Source organism: Catharus ustulatus, chromosome 15, assembly GCF_009819885.2.
Source record: "Catharus ustulatus isolate bCatUst1 chromosome 15, bCatUst1.pri.v2, whole genome shotgun sequence".
NCBI classification, from domain to species: domain Eukaryota; kingdom Metazoa; phylum Chordata; class Aves; order Passeriformes; family Turdidae; genus Catharus; species Catharus ustulatus.
This window is the reverse complement of record NC_046235.1, coordinates 8556465-8578191: the sequence shown is the minus strand read 5'-3', so window position 1 is coordinate 8578191 and position 21727 is coordinate 8556465. Positions and strand designations below refer to the sequence as shown.

General features: G+C 41.2%; 1 protein-coding gene across 11 annotated transcripts in view; it reads right to left on the bottom strand.

The window, feature by feature from the left end:
- RAPGEF6 (Rap guanine nucleotide exchange factor 6) overlaps nt 1–19284 on the bottom strand; it is a 129682-nt gene extending 110398 nt beyond the window's left edge. For 7 of the 11 annotated variants that reach the window (XM_033073095.1, XM_033073100.1, XM_033073097.1 and 4 more), the window contains exon 1: nt 19124–19284. In XM_033073095.1, the coding sequence (XP_032928986.1) occupies nt 19124–19192 (69 nt within the window). In that variant the 5' untranslated portion in view covers nt 19193–19284. The remainder of the gene's footprint in view (nt 1–19123) is intronic. The other 4 variants (XM_033073090.1, XM_033073099.1, XM_033073093.1 and 1 more) reach the window with 1 other exon arrangement.
- Between the last annotated feature and the right edge of the window lie 2443 nt (nt 19285–21727).

The window sequence follows — 21727 nt, the reverse complement described above, 5'->3', positions numbered from 1 at the left end:
CTGTCAGGCTCAATAAAGACTTTGTCACCCTCGGTGGGGCGGGTGTAGCAGAAGAGAGGAAATGTTACTCAGCACAGTTTTCATTGCTTCCCTTCCTGTTGCTTCATTGAAGGCTGAAATTTCTGTTTAAGGCCAATTTAAAAATAGTACTCCCAAATTCTTTCCTGATACTGTAATACCATAAATAAAAACACAGAAACATGTTGTAGTTCTCTGATCCATATTTTACACATACAGATATCTACAGAGCACATTCACCAGCTTTAGGGATGCTGGTTCAAGAAGCTCACCCTATACAGTGTCACCTACTCCCAAAACTTGTGGGAGGAGCAGAAAAATCCACTTAAAGACACATAAGAGTATACAGCTCCTAAACTAAAAAGAAGATGATGAGATGAACTGGAAAGCAACTCCTCCATCTTAACTTATTTACCCTCCTTGTTCAGTGGCATAGACATTGGACTTCAATAAAAATGCAAGTGATACAATAGAATGTCAGCTCAGGCTCTTCACTTAAAGCAACAATTCCTTCTAAAGTAGCCTCCTATTTGGCTGAAGGCCACTTCAAAACAAAAATTAAAATTAAATACAAGCATTGAGACACTATTAGGGAAGAGAAAGGATGGATTAGTCAGTCAGACAAATGAAAATGTTATGAATGAAAGATATTAAAGTACCTTGCAGAGAATGGCAGAGTTTAAGCAGCACTCCTAAGGAATGAAGCCACATCATTCCATGTAGGAAACACCACTAATACAAAAAGCCTAATTAAAGAACTTTTCCATAAACATAACAGCAAACTCCTGCATGATCTTATGTCACTGCCTGAGACTGCACACAGTAACATTTGCATACAACAAACTGGTTCAACTACTTCAGAGCTATATTCCATTGTTCAGAAAGAATGGCACATAAAGAAGCTGAACAGCTTCAAATGACCGAGAACTTGAATTCTTTGACTTACGCTCTTTTGGATGCCCCCGGACTCCTGGAGCCCATGTCCATCAGACAACTATGGATCATATCGTGACTATAATAGAGCACTCATCCCTAAACTCTTAACTTCCCATTTACCTATAAAAATGACACTGGTTTTTTTCAAATGAGGAAGTGTCAGTCTAGTTTTTATAGTATCTTTATACAGGAGAAAAGAGATTAAGAGAGACTTCATTTCATTCTTGCATACCCTGAAAGCAATTCCCATTGACAGCATCCATTAATAATAATACAGCCACAAACAGAAAATTTAAAATCTGGCTCTTATTTTTGCAGATAGTAAGAAGTATCATTTGCACACTTGGATTTTTATCTTATTTTTTGTGACTAAGTAAGAAGTCCCTCAATGGGGCACATAGTTTCATTATATATTGTTTTCTAATATTTTATTATAACATGCATATGGCTACAGGCACAGACTTGCACTCCTAGGAATCAAACTATCCTTAAAAAAATTTGGAAAAGCCAGATCTTTAAATACAGAGACCTGAGAGCCACTATTACAGCTTTTTGATGGACTGAAAACACCTCAATTCAGTGGCATACTCCTAAAAGCAAAAAAAAAAGAACTGAAGTCTTTCCACATGAAAATAAAACAAAAAGTTTCTCCACTCACCAATCACTCCCCACACCCAAACCAGATAAACACCTTCCACCTCAGAACCCTGGATTATGTTGATATAGGACTTTCATAAAAACATTTAAAGGAATGAGGGAGGGGAAATTTTATATTATTTTTACTGCTGCTTCATCACAGAGTCAGCACTTTCGGAACTCTGACTCTGCCAGAGAAAGAAACTTCCTTTGGAAAAGCTAATTTTGCAGAGTGAAATTGCAAGGGCCCTGATCTGGAGAGACAGAACAACAGATGTCACTGGTTCAAAGCAAGCAGCTCTCAGAGAGTTTTGAGTATCTGAAGCACCATTCAGCCCTTTTCATAGTTAAAAACAAAAGTACAGCTATGAAAAAGCACATTCAACTAAAACACTAGCATAAAGTTCCCAGACATACATTACTCAATTTTAAAATGTCTTTCAGACTTATATGTCGAAAATACAAAAGCATGCTGTCTCAAAAATCCTGTGTTCCTGAAGTTCAGCAGGATGGAAAGCACAGAATATACAAAATTAGCCCCTATAAAACATTTTTAAATAACACGAAGATCGTAAAATCAGCCTCCTAACCCAGGCTCTTGAAAAATTGCCCAAAATCCACCAAAAAATGGGTGGCTTCCAGTTAAATCAAGACTTTGTTAGTCAAGCAGATGACCACTTGTCAGAATTACCTACCTCCCTTCCAGAGGACAAGCATTCATCCAATAGCAATGTTTCAGTTAAAACTTTTTGGTCATAACTCAAAAAACATCAGCTCCTCTCATTCACAAAGAGACTCCCTGTTCTTTTCAGGAGAAAGTGTCAACATCTGAAATTTCTTTTTAAGAAAAGAAGGAATTATGGCAGGAAAGGTCAGAACACTGAAATATTTAGAAAAAAAGAAAAGGTATATATCCTTATTAAATAAGAAATTTGGTACAGAAACCTGGGGATGAGGAGAGAGGAAGTAAAGGATGAAATCCAAAGGTCAGTTCTTATGCTTATCTGTCATGACAACTTGGGAGTGCGGCTGAGCACAGTTCAGACATGTTAAACATCTGAGTTGTTACTCACACCTGACTTTGCTCTTACAGCAGAAAATGCTCTAGTTCTTGTTCTCTTCCTCCCTCTTGGACTAGCAACTGCTAGTTCTAATTTAACATATAAACACTCCATTGTCAATGTTTTCATTGTGTTTTGCCCAATGTACCTTTGCAGCAAGCAGATGTCATAACTGAGCTCCCATACTACAGCTCAACAGGCATCTCACATAGAGAAGGACAGACACAATAATAGCACTTTACTGCAGCTTTTTTCCATCATATTCATTGTCAGAATTTTATACACACAGGTAAGAATACCGTTATTTTTTAATGGTACATTTATGATTTTTTTGTGTGCAATTTCTTACTTCTTTGTGAATTCAAGCAAGCAAAGATCATGTCTGTCTGGAAATTAAGTCCTGCTAAATAAAGAACAGTGAAGGCAAAATGAGGTCTTTATCAATATTGCAATTTAAATCACCCACTCAGAATCTAGGAAAGGGAGAGGAATAAAGCTCTATTAACTGCCTAAAAATGTTCTGGTGCATCAGTAAAACAGGAAAAGAATAATAAGATTATAACTGAGAATAAAATATCATATAAAATGTAATGCTCTCCTACAGTCTTTTTAAATAAAGCCACTGAAGGAAAAAAGAAAAATCAACCTTCAGCTATTTAATTCCCATAAAAACGTCATTATGAACTATGAAGGAATTCCTGTAGTGGACAGCAATAACATGTTCACCAGTAATTCCTTCTGCATCCTGATATTAGGATACTCAAGCACTAGCAAATAGAGCAATCCAAGAAAGTTACTGCAATGTATAGGAGGCAATATTTCTTGGAGTCTAAATTATCTGAATATAGATTCCCGCAAACTTGACCAATATCTCAACTACTACAATATCCTCTCTCATGTTGAGAGAGGTTAACCTGCCTGTGTTCATTGTATCCATACAGTGGCAAATACTTACATCCCTCACAAAAAAAAATATTAATCAGTAGCTCTTTAGGTTTTTTTCTCAGAGCAAAGAAATTAGCCAGATTTACCTCACTGCAACATTTGAATGTGTATCACCACGGCAGAACTCTAGGAACTGATGCTCTGCCACTTTAACATCTACTTCTGTATTTCTCAGCAATACCTGTGCCATAAACCACAAAGAAGCTTACAGATCCAAACTGAGGAGTAATATATATATGCACATGTATATTCATTTAGCTAGGTTAACAGGTTTCAAGTTTGAAATCAAATCAAATAAATGTCAGACATACAGATACCTGTGCACTTCCACAGTCTTTACACTGATTACTGATGCATAATATTACAAAGGGAATAACTGTAATTAAGAGAATTAACAACTTCAACATTAAGAGGAACAACAAGCATAAGACAATATCATTAGTCAGGAACTTCCAGCTCCAAATCCTGCAGCCTGCCTGCCACGTACCCAGCTTCACAAAGTGCAACAAACTTCATGATTAACAACCACAGAACTACAGACAAGATGAAGATGCCAAGGAACTTTTTTCTCCACCTCCATGCTAAATCAGACAGGTACTAATTGACAACACATGAGACATGGGCTCCTTCAGCTGGGTTGTAGTATATGAAACCTTCAATGAGCCATTCAATCCTTAGGCAGACCAAAAACTTCAGAGGTTACAATTAGCTTTGATTACAACACCAATTACAAAACTAAAACAAGCCAATTCTACCACCTTTCTCATTCCTAGTAAACCATGATCAACACGATCTGTAACGCACCACACCAGAGATTCCTCCAACCTCTTGCTCTTCTATGGTTAGGCAACCACAGACACTATGGAGGTACCGCAAACCCACTTTTAAACAAATCAAGGGTCTCACCTAAAAAAAAGACTTCTGTTTTAAGAGAGTAAACTACCATTATTTACTGAAAACAGGGGGAAAAAAAAAAACAAAAACCCACCCAGCTAATACAAAACTTAATCTGAGCAAAGTTGGATTAATAAAGAGCAATGTAATGCCTTCCTTTAATATTCCAGTTTTTGACTCATCAGCTCACACTAAAATAGAGGATCCACACAGGGTGATGAAAGGCAATGTCTGGACACAGCATCAGAATGCTGCAGTAACTATCATATCACCACAATCACTGTGACTACAGTCATGAATACACACTCTAGATCACAGTCCCCCCAAGTGCAGGAGAAACAGAAGGATCCAGTATTGCAGCGACAACATTTTACATAATTACACTGAAAATTAAGACATCTCTGTTGTGTGTTTTCTTGAAAAGTTGTGCATTTAGTGTCTCAGCCTCTCACTCAGGCAGCTGGTCCACTGCAGTACTTACCAAGCACACTCAGTCTAACCAAGTGCTGGAAGAAATGGAAGACCTGTTATCTAAGGTTTCTCACTTTATTGCATTAGCACTCACAACTGTGAAAGCCATGTACAGTAATTTCACGATTATAAGCCGCACTGAGTATAAGCCGCACTTCTGGGTTTCAGCAACTTTTTGGTTTTTTGTCCATATATAAGCCGCACCTGATTATAAGCCGCATGTTACAATACAGAGTGTGATAAAAGGTATCTGTTCTATCACCATCTGTTGAGGGTGGGGCAGTGATCCTTATCTCAATGGCAGATAATCTGCTAATGGGCCATCCATTGAAACCAGGCAGGGCATTGTTCTTTATCTTTTCACAACCCATCCTTCCTCCAGGGAGTCATTGTCTGCTAATGGCCATTGAGTCCCACTGTGGGACTGATGAAATTACTGCATCCCATTGGGAGTTGCTCCAGTCAGGGGGAAGAGCCCAACATTTCTTACCAAGATAAAAACAGAGGCTTTGGGACACTAAGGTAGCCCCTTTCTCCACTGGACTCCAGAGGAAAACTGAATTTCTCCATATCACCACTGGACCTCCAGAGGGAAACTGCACCTTGTACAGGAGCACTGCTCCAATTGAGCCACATCTGTCACTGCAGGAGGATGCAGCCACCATTTAATGGGACTGCTACCAACACCCTGCCTGACAGGGTGTCAGGCTGTACTCTGACTTTGTCAGGGTTTGGAGTTTGTTTCTTTGTAGTACTGTATTTCTATTTTGATTTCCCTAGAAAAGAACTGTTATTCCTAATTCCCTTATTTTTGCCTGAAAGCCCTTTGATTTCAAAATTATAATAATTTGGAGAGAGGGGGTTTACATTCTCCATTTCAAAGACAAGTTCCTGCCTTTCTCAGCAGACACCTGTCCTGCAAACTAAAACAGTAACTTTTTGTTCTTTGTCCATATATAAGCCACACCTGATTATAAGCCACACTTTGGGTTCGGACCAAAATTTTAGTCAAAATGGTGTGGCTTATAATTGTGAAATTACTGTAATTATATTCATATAAAAAGATATTTTAAAAAAACATTGTACTAGAGTCAAACCAGATCTTGGGAAAAATCAAAGCAACATTACTATTTGCCATACTAAACACCAGTCAATGACTCCAGATTTTACAGAGCCAGATTTGCTGCATTTGAGATACCCAAACTAAGCGCAAAGGAAATTCTCAGTTTTTCTTAAAAACATGGTTGTACTCAGCTCTGATTGGTTATGAAGCACCTGTTATCTACAGGTCTGCTATGCTCCATAACTGCCTTCTACCTAAAGAGGGATAACAAAACAGAAAAAAGTTCCTCTCTTGAGCTGTGGACTTCACCAGGAAATGTATCCCAACGGTTCAGGAATCAGGCTGAAATGGTGGGCCAGATATGGAGGATAAGAGATCTTTTCTAATGATCATACCAGTTGGATGATACCCTTTAAGCCCTGTACCAATTGCATGTCAGTTTGGAAGAACCAGAACAAGATGACTTTGACAAGCAGCTTACAAGTCACCTATAATGGTATCTATAGAGGAGTTTGCTGAGGGAAGCCTTCTTATCCAACACAAGGGAAGCAATAAATGTTTGACAGAAGGTCAGCAGTCTGACGTAGGACTGCTGGTTTCCTTCCTACTTCAAATGGGAAACAGGAACAGAAACTTCTGCAACAGCCAGAAAGAAAATTTTACTCAGCCAAATCAACACAGCCTACTGGAGGCCGGACATGCTACAAAGAATCCTGAAAATGTAGGATCAAGTGAATCAGATTTAAGTACAAGGACCTCCCCACAGTATCTAGTACCCACTGGCAAGCACAATCCTTTGTGACAAGAGTATCATAAAGCTCCCAAAATCAAAGTGCAACAAAAACAGTACCATCACCTTCCATCACTAAACCCATATGGTTTACAATGACAGACCTCGCTCCTCAGCTCCTTCAAATACAAACTGCCAAAGTGAATTACATTTCACTTACAACATTATACAACAGCTCTGGAACCTTTTCTGTATAGGAATTCAGATTTGGCCAAAAGGCCAAGCTGTATGTGCCTGAAATGCAACACATTACCACAAGAATTCCTTCTCTCCCGATCAATAGGACCATCGTTTGAGGCTCATTAATGATCAGCCTTTGAAGAAGAGACTGCTTAAATGTCAATGCTCTAAGCAGGCACAAAAAGATTACAAAGAGAGAATCCCTTAAGGCACTTATTTTGTTCTGCTACACTCTTGACATGGTAAAAGCTAACTGATAATTAGCAGAGCTAAGGAACCTTGAGAAACCAGATGCAGAATGCTAACTAATTTGTGCATGCTTCCCTGAACTTAGGGTATTTCCAAAATGCTGCATTGAAATGCTCAAAAGAGGAAGAAGGGTGTATCACAGTAACATCAAACAAAGGAAAACCCTCTTTATTTTAAGCCTGAAGCCATTGAAACAAGACCTCCAAGTTTTAAAAACAGCTTGTCTGGGAATACCAACATAAGCATAGTTCTTTTAAAGCAATATCAGGCCTCTTACAAGGAGGGGCATCAGAGCACTGAATAGACTTTATCAAGCTAATCTCAATACACTTCTCAACGAAAACCCATTTTTGCACATTGCTGGCAAAGTGTTTTGCGCTTCCCTGCAAACTGAAGTTCATCTGGAATGGTCCTGAGAAGTGTGCAGCTTCTCTTCCAGTGAGAAGACTACCACAAGCCACCTTTTAACGCCAAGGGGCTCATTTCCATCTGGAGACTGCTAGCTTTTTTACACTCGGGATGGGAGCATCAGCCATTGCACACCAGGGTTATTAGTGTCACGGAGTAAAATGCAGCAGTGTGTGATCACTCAGCAGCACAGCAGGGATGTCAGACAGCTGCTTACAGGTGTTTGGCTGCCTCCCTTCCACTCCTCAGAAGCACGGCTGCCCACAAGCGGGCAAAACCTGGGGACAGCCACCTCAGTTTCTTCTCACAGCAGACATCCGCGCAAGTTCCATAAGGCTACTACTTTCTTACTGTTTATTTTTACTGTAGACAGATATCCAGTTTTCCTTACACAACATGACACAAGAAAAGTTTTGTTAAAATAAACATTACAGAAAAACTCCTCCCTAAAACTTATTTTGTATAGGTTTGGGTATATTACCAGAAGAGATTTTCTTTTGAAAATCTTTTTTTTTTTTTTTACAAAATAATTTTTATTTACTACAATGTTTTGCAGCTTTAATACTGTTTCTATGAGGAATTTGACACCTACACATTTTGACTGCTTATCGTCCACCCTTTGCATTTTTGAAGAAGAAAAGTAGAAAAGAAATGTGGTCTTTTTCCATTTGGCAGCCTTTCTGAATGCCAAGTATACTTGCAGTTCTCTCCCACCTCCTTCCACATCCTTTTCTGGCCCTTTTTCACTATTCTAGTATCTCCAAGAAGTTCCTATTGCAAGGTCAGTAACACGGCACTAGGCTTATATTCTAGGTCAGATTAAGCACTGCAAAACACACCTTTACTACCTAACCAGTCCCTGAAATAAGTTTTTTTTAAATTCAGATACTACAATAAGAAATAGGTTCATAGAAAAATATTACATTACATATTTAAACTTTAATTCGTAAGTGAAAACTTTTAGTTAAATTATCACTCCACAGACAAAACTAAGTGCATGGCCCCACTTCATGGGAAAAAGTACAGTAATTTCACAACTATAAGGCACACCTTAAAGCCTAAAATTTTGATCAAAACCCAGAAGTACACTTTATAATCTGGTGCACCTTATATATAGACAAAGTTCGGAAATTTGCCAACCCAGCAGTGCAAGCCGCGAGCTGAGCAGCGAGCTGAGCCGCACGGGGCCACGGGGCTCAGTACGGGTCTCACACGATTCCGTTACTAATTTGTTACTTTGTTGCGCGTGGATCCTCGCTAAAAAAAAAAAAGAAAGAAAAAAAAAAAAGAAAGTGCACCTTATAGTCCGGTGCGCCTTATATATGGAAAAAGTTTGGAAATTACTGTATATACTAAAAGAAGTAAGTTCCAATAAAAAATTCCAAGACTTCACCATAACTTCTGGTTTTACTCTCAGAGCTGTCACAGCTGTGACTTTAATGAAAAAAAACGGTTTTTCAGGAACAGTAGAACCAAGGACAGGAAAAATAATCTTGGAGCAATAACATTTCATGTGGTCCTTGGAAGACCACTGGGAACAGCGACCCTAATACACACTAACTCCACTTGCTCTTTTAACAAGATGTATATGAAGCAGAAATCATATTACCTTCTGGAAAGAATCAAATCAAATCTCATTTTGGAAAGTTGTAGGTATGAGATGACCTGTCCCCAGCTTCCTGTGATTGTAGCTGGGGAATACAGAGGAAACACTGCAGGCATCACCTGCCTGTTGGCACTAGCTGTGGCTTGCAAGGTCTCCAGAGCTGCTCTGGAGCACTAAGTGTCTTCTATGACAGCAATGGCCAGAAATTTGAGTAATTTTTCAGCCCCCTAAAAGCTAAATTTACCACCACCCCACCATCACAGAGAATTAGGCCTTGAAATATCTGATCAATACTAACATATGACCTAGTCTGCACAATCACATCTGTTGAGCCCTAAATCCTGCATTTAATATGAAGATTATAATGAAACAAGCTGCTGTGATCTCTGGTTTTTAGTTACAGTTACTATGGCAAATAGCTTGAAAAATATCTCTAAATACTATATGTGTATGTTTCTAGAGTACTATGAACCACACGGTGAAAACAATGAGTTTGATCAATGATCAGGAAGCTGCACCAGAGGACTATTAGCTTGGATATTAGGAAACCTTTTTCATGGAAAGAGCTGTCAAGCATTGGAACAGATTGCTCAGGGTGATGAAAGGGTCACCATCCCTGGAAGCGTTCAAAAAAACCATGTCGATAAGGTTACTTAAGGACACAGATTAATGACGAACATGGTGGTGGTGCTGGGTTGATGGCTGGACTTGATTTTGGAGGTTTTACAGAATCCTAGAATCATTAAGATTCAAAAAAAGTACTCAAGAGCATTTCCTTTAGGACCACTCTCACAGAGGAAAGACACATCTGCCATCACGGATTAGGGAAAGTTCCTCCCCCAGGTCTCAGAGTAGAATCCCTGTAAGTACCCTCTGACCTATCTTGCTCTGCAGAACCACCACCACACAGAGGTAACGATCACCTTCTTTCCTCTCATAGAAGAGTCACATATTTAAGAGTGCCTTAGAATATAATTTCCTTTAAAATTCTTACTGTACATAAATCTCGGAGAAAAGATACCTAAAAATTATATAGACAAGGTGTGCAGCAGGCACCCACACATAAACAGGTACACAGACCAGTCATAGAAAGCAAGAGACACTAACACATAAATTACAAAGCCAAAATATTTTGTTACCACTTTTGCTGTGGCTCTGCTTCCTTTAGGTGAACCCCAATCTGCAGAGGCAAGTTAGATTAGGCAACAGCCTCCGACTTTTTTGTGTAACTACACACAATAGATACTGCATAACCATTACACTTAAGTAGGGTGTTCAAATTCAACAATTCCACCAAGACTTAGACACAAGAAATACTGGAAGTCACCAGCTGTGCTCATCAGTCCCACTCATCCTTTGGGTGGTCCTGTGCAGAGACAGGAATTGGATCCTTGGGGATCCCTTTCAGCTCAGGATGTTATTTAATTTTAATACAATTCAACTCAAGCTCCCCAAGGTTAACTTGTAGTTGTTTCTCAGCTAGACCCAACTACACTCACATTTCTGTGAAACTGGACTAGCACTGGGAAGAGTTGTACCTCAAGTTTGGAAAGGCTGTGCCAGTGCTTTAAGAAATCCACTCACTTGTATCCCATAACAGAACCACATTCCTGCTTACTACTTCATTTCAATGAGTCAGAATTGGAAATTACATGCAGGAGACAAATAAGGATGGTTGAACAGCTTTTTACCTTGTCATCTGTAACTCAGTGACTCACTACACACAAACCCTCAATTTTCTGCAAACAATGCCAATACACATAAGCCATTGTCCACGGGGTTACTGTAATTTCATCATCTCTTTAATACATCCATGTTCTGGCAAGCAGACTTTACACTGGATGAAGGAATTTTCATTAGTCATGGCCCAACAGGAGAGTGAAACATAGGAATAAAGGGCCAGAACAGATAACTTAGAATAACCCTTCCAGTTCTGTGCAGAGAACCAAACAGCATCACTTGTCACAGACACAAAACATCTGTACGTTTCTGCCCTCACAAGGTGAGGCACTGGAACATGGATGCCCCATCTCTGGAAGCGTTCAAGGTCAGGTTGGACAGGGCTTGGAGTAACCTGGCGTAGTGGAAGGCATCCCTGCCCATGGCAGAAGGCTGAAAAAGGATGGTCTTTAAGATCCCTACCAGTCCAAACCATTCTGTGATTCTGTGACAAAGAGGTGAGAGACTCCACTACACAAGGTATCAGTATCAGCACAAGGAGAGACTAAAGCCTGACAACATTCTTCCCAGAGGGTGCCAAGATGTTTGGCTTAGAGACACAGCTCTGAGTGACCACCAAAAACCCCAGGGTCTGTCCATACGAGGGAAAGCAGCAGCAACACAGTCCCAAGGACCTTTCATAAACCCATATTTAAAGAAGGTATTTCAGAAACCAACATGACCCCAACCAGATTTAACAACACTGCTTCAAGCCAATTACAGGGACACTTACAGGAGCAATGCCCATGACTTTACATTGCAATGATGGAAGCACCAAGTACTTATTTAACCAATGAAGAAGCCCTGATCATCCCTCAACTGCCAGGAGATCAGATACCACAAAGTCACAGCTCTTAGTCAGAGAAACTGTATGCATCCTCCACCTATACTAGGTGATAAAGAATGAATGTTCAATCTAATCTACTTCTCAGACTTTTAATAAAAAGTCTACTTTCTTTAGCATTTTGTTTTTTGTGGGTTTGGTTTTGACTTCCTTTTTTTTAAATAGCTGTGGTTCACAATGATCTTCCAAAAATAAATAACAAATTATATACACCTACTCCAAGGTAACTTAAACATCACAGTTTTTCCCTGTCTCCATCACAGTTTGTTTTAATCCTTTCACTCCTGCCCAGATTTTCCTTTCCGGAACAGTGCTCAACATCCTTACCCACCAAACAGGTTAATATGGACAGAGACTCTAAAAATTAAAAAACTCACCCATCCCAAATAATTCATGTTAATTTTTTCTACTTATTTAATATAACTTTTTTTTTTTAACACGGAAACTTTGCTAAACACTTTAAATTTAAGAAAAATCAATTTCTCAACAGTCACTTCAGTAAAACCAGTAAATGTCGAAGCTAAAACAGTGCCCTGAAACCTGATACAGTTCATTGGAACCACCAATGTCTATTTGACTGAAGTCAACAGCCATTACTGTTAATAAAGCTGGAAAAAATATTTATTTCTGAGAACTACAGGTAAAGTTTCCTTGCAGGTATACCAACCAGACAACAGCTGCAGAACAGCCAAAACACATCCCTGTTCTGTGAACAAGGTACCTTGTCCAAGGCTTAATGTGTTCTTACGTGCATCTGAGACATAAATAATCCAAAGATTAATATGAGCAACACCTTCAGATTTGCTGATGAAAGCACAACAACAACAAACTCAGAAAAATGTTCAAAAAGAGGCAAAAAAAACATTCCTAAGACAGATATTGAAGTCCATATAGCTGAATACTTACATATATTAATGTTCGTTAAAACTGGTAAATGTTCCAATATTGCATTTTGGTTCATTTGAAACAACAGATGGATTTTATTTTTCATGTTCAACTAACTTAGAGCTGATTTCAGTTTCAGAAAGTGCGTTGTACTTAAGGTTCCAAGTAGTGATAATCTGAATTATTTTGGATACTGATATATGTCAGGTTGTTGAGTACCGCTGGCTAAGGATTTGTCTGTATGCCACAAGCACAGAATTGTGTCCACAAGGCAATGAAAACATAAAATAACCAAGCACCACTGATTTTCAAGCAAGACTTGATGAATTCAAAGTCAATCCTGTGATCAGTCACAGATTAAAGACGCTAACTGAAATTAATTTCAATTATTTAGAGAAGGGATCTGACTGTACCCAGTCTTGGGGAGGGGGACACCACATTTTACCTGCATTGGTTTCCCAGGGATGTTTAGGAAGACTTAACTACTGCCAACATGTACCGATTGGTATTTATCTGAACTTTTGGAATAAAAGATAAAATATATCTGTCAAAGAACATCACTCATTATGACCTCAGAAAACAAGGTACACACACAAAGTTGATGAAAATGAATTATCAAGCAGCATTTACTGAAGTAATAACGCAAGAGTTTGCATGCTTGGTTTTTTTTCATTACAGGAAAACCATGGGTCTAATTGAGATGAAGAAGAATGATACTACACTGTGTTAAAAAACAAAATAAGAGATAACTGCCCACCTAAAACGCAAGACAAAACAGAGGAAAATCTAAGCACTAAAAACTTCTGAACTCATCAAACTGGCAGCTGAAGAGACACCATTTTACCAAAGCTTTGAGGTTTGTTGGACAAACCTCCAGGATTGTCAGTGCTGTATTTACAATGAGCTTAAATACATTACTTTAATAAGCAGCTGGGAAAAAAAATGTGGTTTTGTTTTACCTTCAACTGAAAGCTATGTGGCAGGGAAGCACAGGAGGAAGAGAGAAGGTTTATGACTGTTTCATTAAAAGTAGTAAGAATTTCAACTTCATTAACACAGAAACTATAGTCTGCTTGTAAATAAGACTCAACAAGAGCTGCCAGCCAGCACCACAATATTCAATGTGCTACTCCTCATAGACCTCTATTCTGAACTTTGGCTTTAGTAGGCAGCTATAAAAAAAGCTTTACAACACATTTTATTTAAAGAGACTAATCTAATCAAGAAAACAAATCTAGATCTTTCCTAGTCCTAGTAAGATGCTGATGGAATAGGGCATCAATGAAATGCATGCACTCAGTTCCTATCACTTTGATTATCACCAGTGGTAACTAATTTTTCCACTTTAAAGGTCTTTTCCAGCTTCCCAGCACAGTCACATGTCAACATCAGCCCAAGTGTCTGCATGGTGAGGGACGAAAGTTATGTAGCACTGGTCAGCACATCTTTGATCAAGGTTTCAGGAGGTTCTTTGGCAAAGATACCAAAGAAGAAAGACACAGAACAATCTCAAGGATTTTGCAACAGTTGGCTGTTTGCTCATCTTCAGTCTGAGCTCCAGAACTATTAACTGCATGACAAAATCCTACAAAGTGTCACCTATTAAAGAACAGATCACCAAAAATTGGGAATCAAAGTGTAAAACAGTGGTTAGGTAGTAGAAAATTATGGCAGGAGTCAGGTGCCCATCACTTCTCTGTCCCTGCTCTAGAGGCCCACATACTAACAGCAAGGTGTTTTTACAACATAGAAACCAGCATCTGCAACTTCATTTAACACAAATTTCTTTTGGCTTTACAGTAACTGCAAGTATCTCCACTTCTGTAGTAACTTCACAATTCTAATTGCTTTCAATGGTTATCCAAAACCAACACCCATGACACAGTTACATTCCTAAAAGCTCACCTCAGATTCTAGAAACAATAGATTTTTACAATGGTTAATCCCATTTCACCTACTGAGTTCACAGAAAATGATGAAAAGGATGAAAAATCCACTTCAAAATACCAGTTATTTCTGGAAACAAGAAGCAGATGTTCTCCTCTGTTTGGCTCAGCTGTGCTACAGTACAAGAGTGCCTTTGTTACGCTGTCAGCAATAATTTATTTTATTTATTACAGCTATTTCATAATGCCTATCAATGTACTACTTGTGCATGATTTACATTCAAGCAGATCTATTTCTCTATATCTAAGCCATCAAGAAGCATCACATACACACGCCGAACAGCAGACGCTGTCATTACACAATTCTGCAAATTAGGTCTTTTCCTCTTTCCACTGTATTAATAAAAAGGGAACAGGAAGAGAAGAAGGAATTAGTATTGCCAAATGAAGTCAAATTAACAATAATCAAGAATTACTGGAAGAAGACAAAGTTAGGAAAATACAAGAGCTCAGAGTATAAAAATAAACTCTTACTCTTTGAAGTCAATAAAAGCAAAGCTTTCTGAACCAAAAAAGTAAACACTGTGTAGAACAAAGTTATGAAGAACTAAAGATACTATATTGGGAAAAAGTTTCCATTAAAAATGGAAGACAGCTCATAGGAGGGGAGGAGAAGGAAAGACAAAGAAAAATGAGCAGAATCATTTGCTGTTGGGCCCTATCAACCACAGTCTATCTGTAGCAATATGAACAACTCCCCTAAAGACCAACATCAGAGCTTTTGTATGGATCTGATAAGGAATTCTGGGCCTCAAAAGAATGTAAATCTTTAGTAAGAGCACACATATGGTGGCGTGAGCATTCATCCTTCCCTCCTACTGCTTTGAACTAAAGATTTTCTCCTATTAAAATACTTCCAAATTACTAATTTAATATCCCCACCTGTGACAAGGCACAGTTAAAACACTGCACAGTAAATCACATATTCCCAAGCAAAAACTGGAGAACCTGCATGTATAAACACTCACAGATTTACCACCACACAGACATCTGCATAGCCATGGAAGAAAAATGCAGATATTAAAATATTGAATAAGTGCATGAAATCCTATTGTTCAAATATAGGTATGTTTGGTTTTTTTAACTGATTACTGCTAGAGTTTCCTCCCTCTTACAAGACAGAAAGGACAGTTTGCTAGGATAATCTGTTATCAAAACTAATATCTGAGATAAGCATCACAAATTCTGCACTTCCAAGCCATACCCGAGATACAGGCACACAGATTAATTTCCAGTGTCAGTACAGGTCACAGGCCATCAGGGAACCAGCAAGGCAGACACTTGACTAAATGGGACTTACTCAAATCCAAGAGTAACACCAGCTACATACACTGGCATCAGGCCACAAGGAAACATTCTGGAACTCTTTCCACATCAGAAGTCACTTGCATCACATATGAACAATATGCACCTCCAATGATGCACCAAAGGAGAGGAAAGGGAGCAAAATATTTGCCAACCGTCGGGAATTCCAAAAAAAGACTCTAAACAGAGTAACACAACAACAATTACATTAAAATGTACACATCATTAAATTCTTGCTACAATCCCTACAAATTCATCAAAATAATTCCCTCTGGCAAAATAAACTGAAGATTATAACACATGAAGTATCTGAGCAACAACAATTTAAAAAAAAATCAAGCGCGTACACGCCTAATATGCATAACTTATACACTTTAACAATTAGCAAACATTGGAATGTTACCACAACACTGAAAACTTGCCCTAACACAGATTTTTCCAAACAAAAACATCTGTATTATCAAGAATTAAAGCATTTACTTGAGGACAGTGAGAAAAAATTTAAAATAAGTAAATTATAATTTTTTAATATCTCCCTGCTTAGTTTTGTAGTTCTTAGAAATTAAAATATTTTGTAAAAAAAAAGACCTACTATCAAAATCATCTGGATAACTGTACTACTTGCAAGCAAAATTTGGCATGTGGAGTGTTTATCTGTATTTTTCCAGAGGTTGCACAGATGACAGGAATGAAGCACCACACCAGGCTACTAATCAGCACAGCTCCAACCCTGTAATTTGTAATAAATAGCCAGGTAAATTGCTCATATAAACTGCAGGATCAGAAGAGATGGGGGCAGAAAGGGTCTGAAAGTGATTGAAACTCTTGTGGATGAGCAGCTTTGGCTTAATATCAATCATGGCTCGGGGAATTTGAGGGGGTTTCTGTACAAAAATGCAGTCAAAGTGCACAAGCAGCACTGTGAAGCTGATTTCATGTGGGAGGAACTGATGATACATTCCCACCAGAGTAGGAGGGGAGAAATGAAGCCATGCTTTTGTCTGTGTATAACTGGATACTTGAAGACAGGAGTCACCAGATCATTTATCCCGTGCAGGGACACACAAAATTTGGGTCTGATCCTAATGGCTGTGCTAAACAGGTTTCAGCTTCCCTGCTCCTAGTCTTGCAGCCTACAGAGGAAAGTGGACAAGTCAGGATGTTGAGAATAAATAAATTGAATAAATAAATAAATAAACATCATTGCAACTGTTTTCTCCAGTTCACTCTATATCCACCTGTCCTCACATCCTGGAGTAGATGTTTGGAAAATCTGTCAGTGTGACTGTGACAGGGGATTCCATGCTTTCTACCTGAGCAGGTAGCACAGACAGACTGGGGACCCCCAGGTACACCCTGCTATCAAATCAGGGAAAAGCTTTTCCTTCCAAATTTATGTAAACAAAAGTATCCTAAGAAAACAAAAGTGATTTGAGTGTAATTATTTCCTCAGCAACAAGGAGGAAGAACCAAAGACCCAATCCTGCCAAGTATTAAGTATAAGTTTAACTTTATTCACAAGTACTGTCACTGTGCAGTGTCTCTAAAACTAGCCTGCCAAAAGGGAGCCAAAATAACAATGGAATTTAGATTTTTTAAAATCATTTTAGAAGTGCTATTACTTAGATTAGTAAAGAGTAGATTATTTTCCCCCACAACTAAGACACCTTACCAAATTCAAACCTGCACACAACATTCATGTCAATGGAAACCTACACAACTGCACACAAACCCACAAGCAGTCAGTATCTGACAGTTTAACACTACAAGGTTAAGTAAAATAACTATTTTAAGACCGTTTTAGCCAAAACCAGATGACAACCATAAAGAATTCCATGACAGCTGCTGGGGGAAAAATTGGGGATGCCTTAAAAAAAGAACAAAGAGCCCTACACAGCCACGGAGGTTGGTACAGCAAGCAGGAACAGTGGTGAGTACAGGTTCTGGGCCAGGCCACACTACCTATTCCCCAAAGTCCAATCCATGACAAGCCAGCACAGAATGCCAACTCATGAATGACACTTATGTGATGAACCCAGTTGCCCAACGCTGCAAGCCACACTAGCAAATGAATTTTGTTAACTGAAGACTCCAGCTGAAGAGAAAGAAAGATGTGAAGCAAGGGGGAGTGCTAAAAGTAAGGAAAAAAGGATGGATACTGAGACTCCTTCACGATTAATTTAGAGATACAAGGAGTAATGTGACGGATATCCCAAGCAAGTAACCATTGGGATGAACATCTGTATTTCACTCACTCGGCCAACTTGAAAGGCAAGTAGGGACTCTGTCCTGGTAGGATGAGCTCTGGAGCAGCCTCTGAGCAGCTCTCTAAGTAGCCCTTCCATAATTAACTTATAAGGAAGACCAGACAGGACATTCTGCTCTCTATGAAGTACCAAGGGAGAACAGATGTTTCCCAGTCTCCAAGGGAAAAACTCAAGAGTGTATCACTTCATAGCACTAATTCTTGAGCACATAAAGAAAAAAAAATCACAGCAAGAGAAACAAATAAAGGAAGGCAAAGGGTAAGCAAACACACTCCAATCAGACCTTCAACAAAAACTATATCAAATCTATTTCATTACTAACTTAATGCTCCACGACATTACCATTCCCAAAAATACACGGCTGATTACAGATTAGCTTGTGGAATGGACAGAGAAGGCAGTTAATTGGAAAATGCGTTTTATTGTAGCTTAACAGCCTCACACATTTCTACCCTCCCACTCACTGCAGAAATATCTTTATGAAGTCTGGGAAGCATAACTAGTTTGGTTTTGTTTAAATCTGCATCACCGTACAGGTAAGCAAAGCCTTTCAGCTCCCTAAGTTTTCCCATAAGTTTTGCATCACTTAAATATGCATCATTTTACTTTTCGGTGATCTGCTTCTTGTAGTTCTTCTTCCAACAGCTGGCCTGAAGTACTTTGTGAAGCACCTTGTGCCTGCACCCAGCGTGCTACTGGGCGTTTAGACCACTGCTGGTCCGGACAAGGCCAGCTTAGGAGGGAAAGAAATAAACAACCGAGCTCCAGACAGAAGTTTGTGCAACAGCCCGGTCTGTGTGCACACAGCAGACCCCGCGCTGTCGGAACACGGATTTACGCAAAGGAAAAGTGACAAAGTAAATAAAAGGACCAACTGGGAAGGAGCCAGAGCCGCCTTACCTCCGCAGTTCGCTCCGCGGGCTTCTTCCGCAGTGCCTGTTTGATCCTGGGCTCCACCGGGGCGCTCATCCTCCAGCCCTCCGCCCCCCGCCCCGCGGCGCCTCGGGAGCAGCTGGAGGGGCACAGCCGCGATCACACCGGCGCGGCCCGCCGAGGCTCCTATCCAGGCTCCGCCGCCCTCCGGGCCCACCGGAGGCGCGCCCCGAAACGCTCCCCGCGCCGGGGCTCGGGCGGGGAGCGGACCGGGGGAGGCCGGGGCGGGAGCGGGGCCGGGCACGGTGCCCGCCGCCGGGCCGGCTGCTCACCAGGCGGGCGGCGCTCGGGGCGCCTCGGGCTCAGCGGCGGCGGCGGCACTCGGGGCGGCTGGCGGCGGCTCCCGGCGCGTTCCCGGGGCGGCCGGCGCCGCTCCCCATCGCGGCGCGAGCGCTCCGTGTGCGAAGTTACCGGCCCGAGCGGGACTCCCCGCGCGCTCAGCCCCCGCGGCTCCGCCCTCCGCGTCCGCACAAAGCGATGCGGACGGGCGAGTTGTTCCGCGGCGCGGGGCCACAGGGCCGGAAAGAAACCACACGGGAGGGTAGAAGCCCCTGTCTCCTCTGAAGACGCCGGGAGTCACCGCCCCCGCCCGAAGCCCCCGCCCCAGTCACCCACCGAGCATCCCCCCGTTCGGAAAAGCGTGAGAGCGGGCGCTTGAACCCATAGAATCACCAAGAAGAGCGAGGGGCGGGACGGGGGGGGGGAGTGGGCGGGGCTGTGGCGAGCAGCGCCCCAAGCGCGGCGGGGTGTGCGGGGGGCGGGGCCGGCGGGCGGCGCGGAGCGAAGGCCTCGCGAGAGTTGGGAGGGGCCGGGCGCGTGCGCGTTGCGGGGCCGCCGCTTCCGGGCCCTCGGGAGGTTGCGAGGTTCTGGTGAAAGTTGGCTTTTGTGCTGCCTGCACACCCGACATAAGGCGTTTTCTTCAGTAATCTACATCCGAAATAAAGCATTTTCTGCATCACTTGGGATCAGAATGTCCGTGAGCAGCTGCATGGTGTCATAGCACCGCTCCCCCTGAGTTTGCGTGCATTCCCCCTTTCCCTCACACTACAGTTCATAGAATTTTGACTTCCGTGATTCCTGAACTTCTCCAGGCCTTTGGCTTAGGTCTCTTCTGGAGGAGTAGCCCCATTCTCGCGGTCCCCAGTGAGGTCCCGCTTCCCCGCCCGGACTCGCCGAATCGAGAGCTCGGCATTAAATACAAGGGAGGTGCTACCCCACTTCGGGGGAACCTGCGGGGCTTCACGAACTTCTGAGCTCTGCATTCCTGGTGCTGACGGCCGCTCGGGGACAACAGGAAACAGCCTCATAGCAAACGCGCATCGCAAGATTTTCCTTCCTATTACAGGTCCGATTGTGTAAATTTATGAGATCAAAGCTTTGCAGGCACACAGCTTGAGTTGAGTGTACCCTTTTGCTTTTTTCCTCTTTCCTTCCTGATAACCGAGGGTGTTTTTATCCTGCCCTTTCTCCAGCTACCCCTTCCCGTTCTCTTTACCACTTGCCCTTTATGACACAATTCCCTTTGTTGTGCTCAAGGATTTGATTGTCCTTTCCACGTTGTTTTATAATATTTCTACTGTTTCCTTGGGGAAAAAAAAAAAAACCAACAAACTGAGGAAATACGACGTTTCCTCCAGTGTAGGCTATTCTGATCCTGTGCCTGGTATAACTGCAGGCACAACAACCATGGGATGGACAGCCGGGATCTAAAGAGCAACATTCTGTTCTAAGGCTATTTGTTCTATTTTGCTTTCAGGATCCATGCCTTCCTTGTTTCTGGAGAAACAAAAAGTGTTATTGAATTGGGCACAAACCCGTTTGTCATTTTCTTCAAGTAGGTCGATGATGACTGGTTTACCGTCCGAGATTAATCCATTCTCAAACTTAAGATTTTTGCCCTCCCAATATATTTTTCCTTCTATGACACACATATTTAATCGGGTATTGTCATAACATAACTCATTCACCTGAAAATAAGCCACAAATACCGACTTTTGTTTTCCCCCTACCCACACCGAGCAATTGCATTGTCCACAAGTGGGAAGAGGTGTGCGATTGGCATTTCTCTTCTGGATATTGTGAGCAAACGTCTCTGACTGCCCTTTCTCATGTCTTGCCTTGAGATCATGGCATATCATTTTCTTTCCGGATATTGTGAGCAAATGTCTCTGACTGCCCTTTCTCATGTCTTGCCTTGAGATCATGGCATATCATTTTCTTTCCCCATTTACACCTCACATACTGTGTGCCGTTAAATGTTCAGTACTCCTCCTTTCCTTTATGGGTGCAGTTGGCCAGGACAGAGTGAGTCGGGGTGCTCATTAATGGGCATCCCCCACACTCATTGTTACGGCTTTGTGCCGCAGAGCTTGGCAGAATTACTTGGGTATGCGTTAATGGGTGGGAACATGGCTAGGCTCAGGGTACCTCTCTGCCTCTGCCTACACCCACTAGTTTGCTGCTAGCGGCGAGGGAAACCATCTTCTTGGCAGCAGAGGTATTCTTTAGGGGACCAACGCAAAGTCCGAGCTGCATATCATCTCTTAAAGACATCCCACCTCGATAATTTTA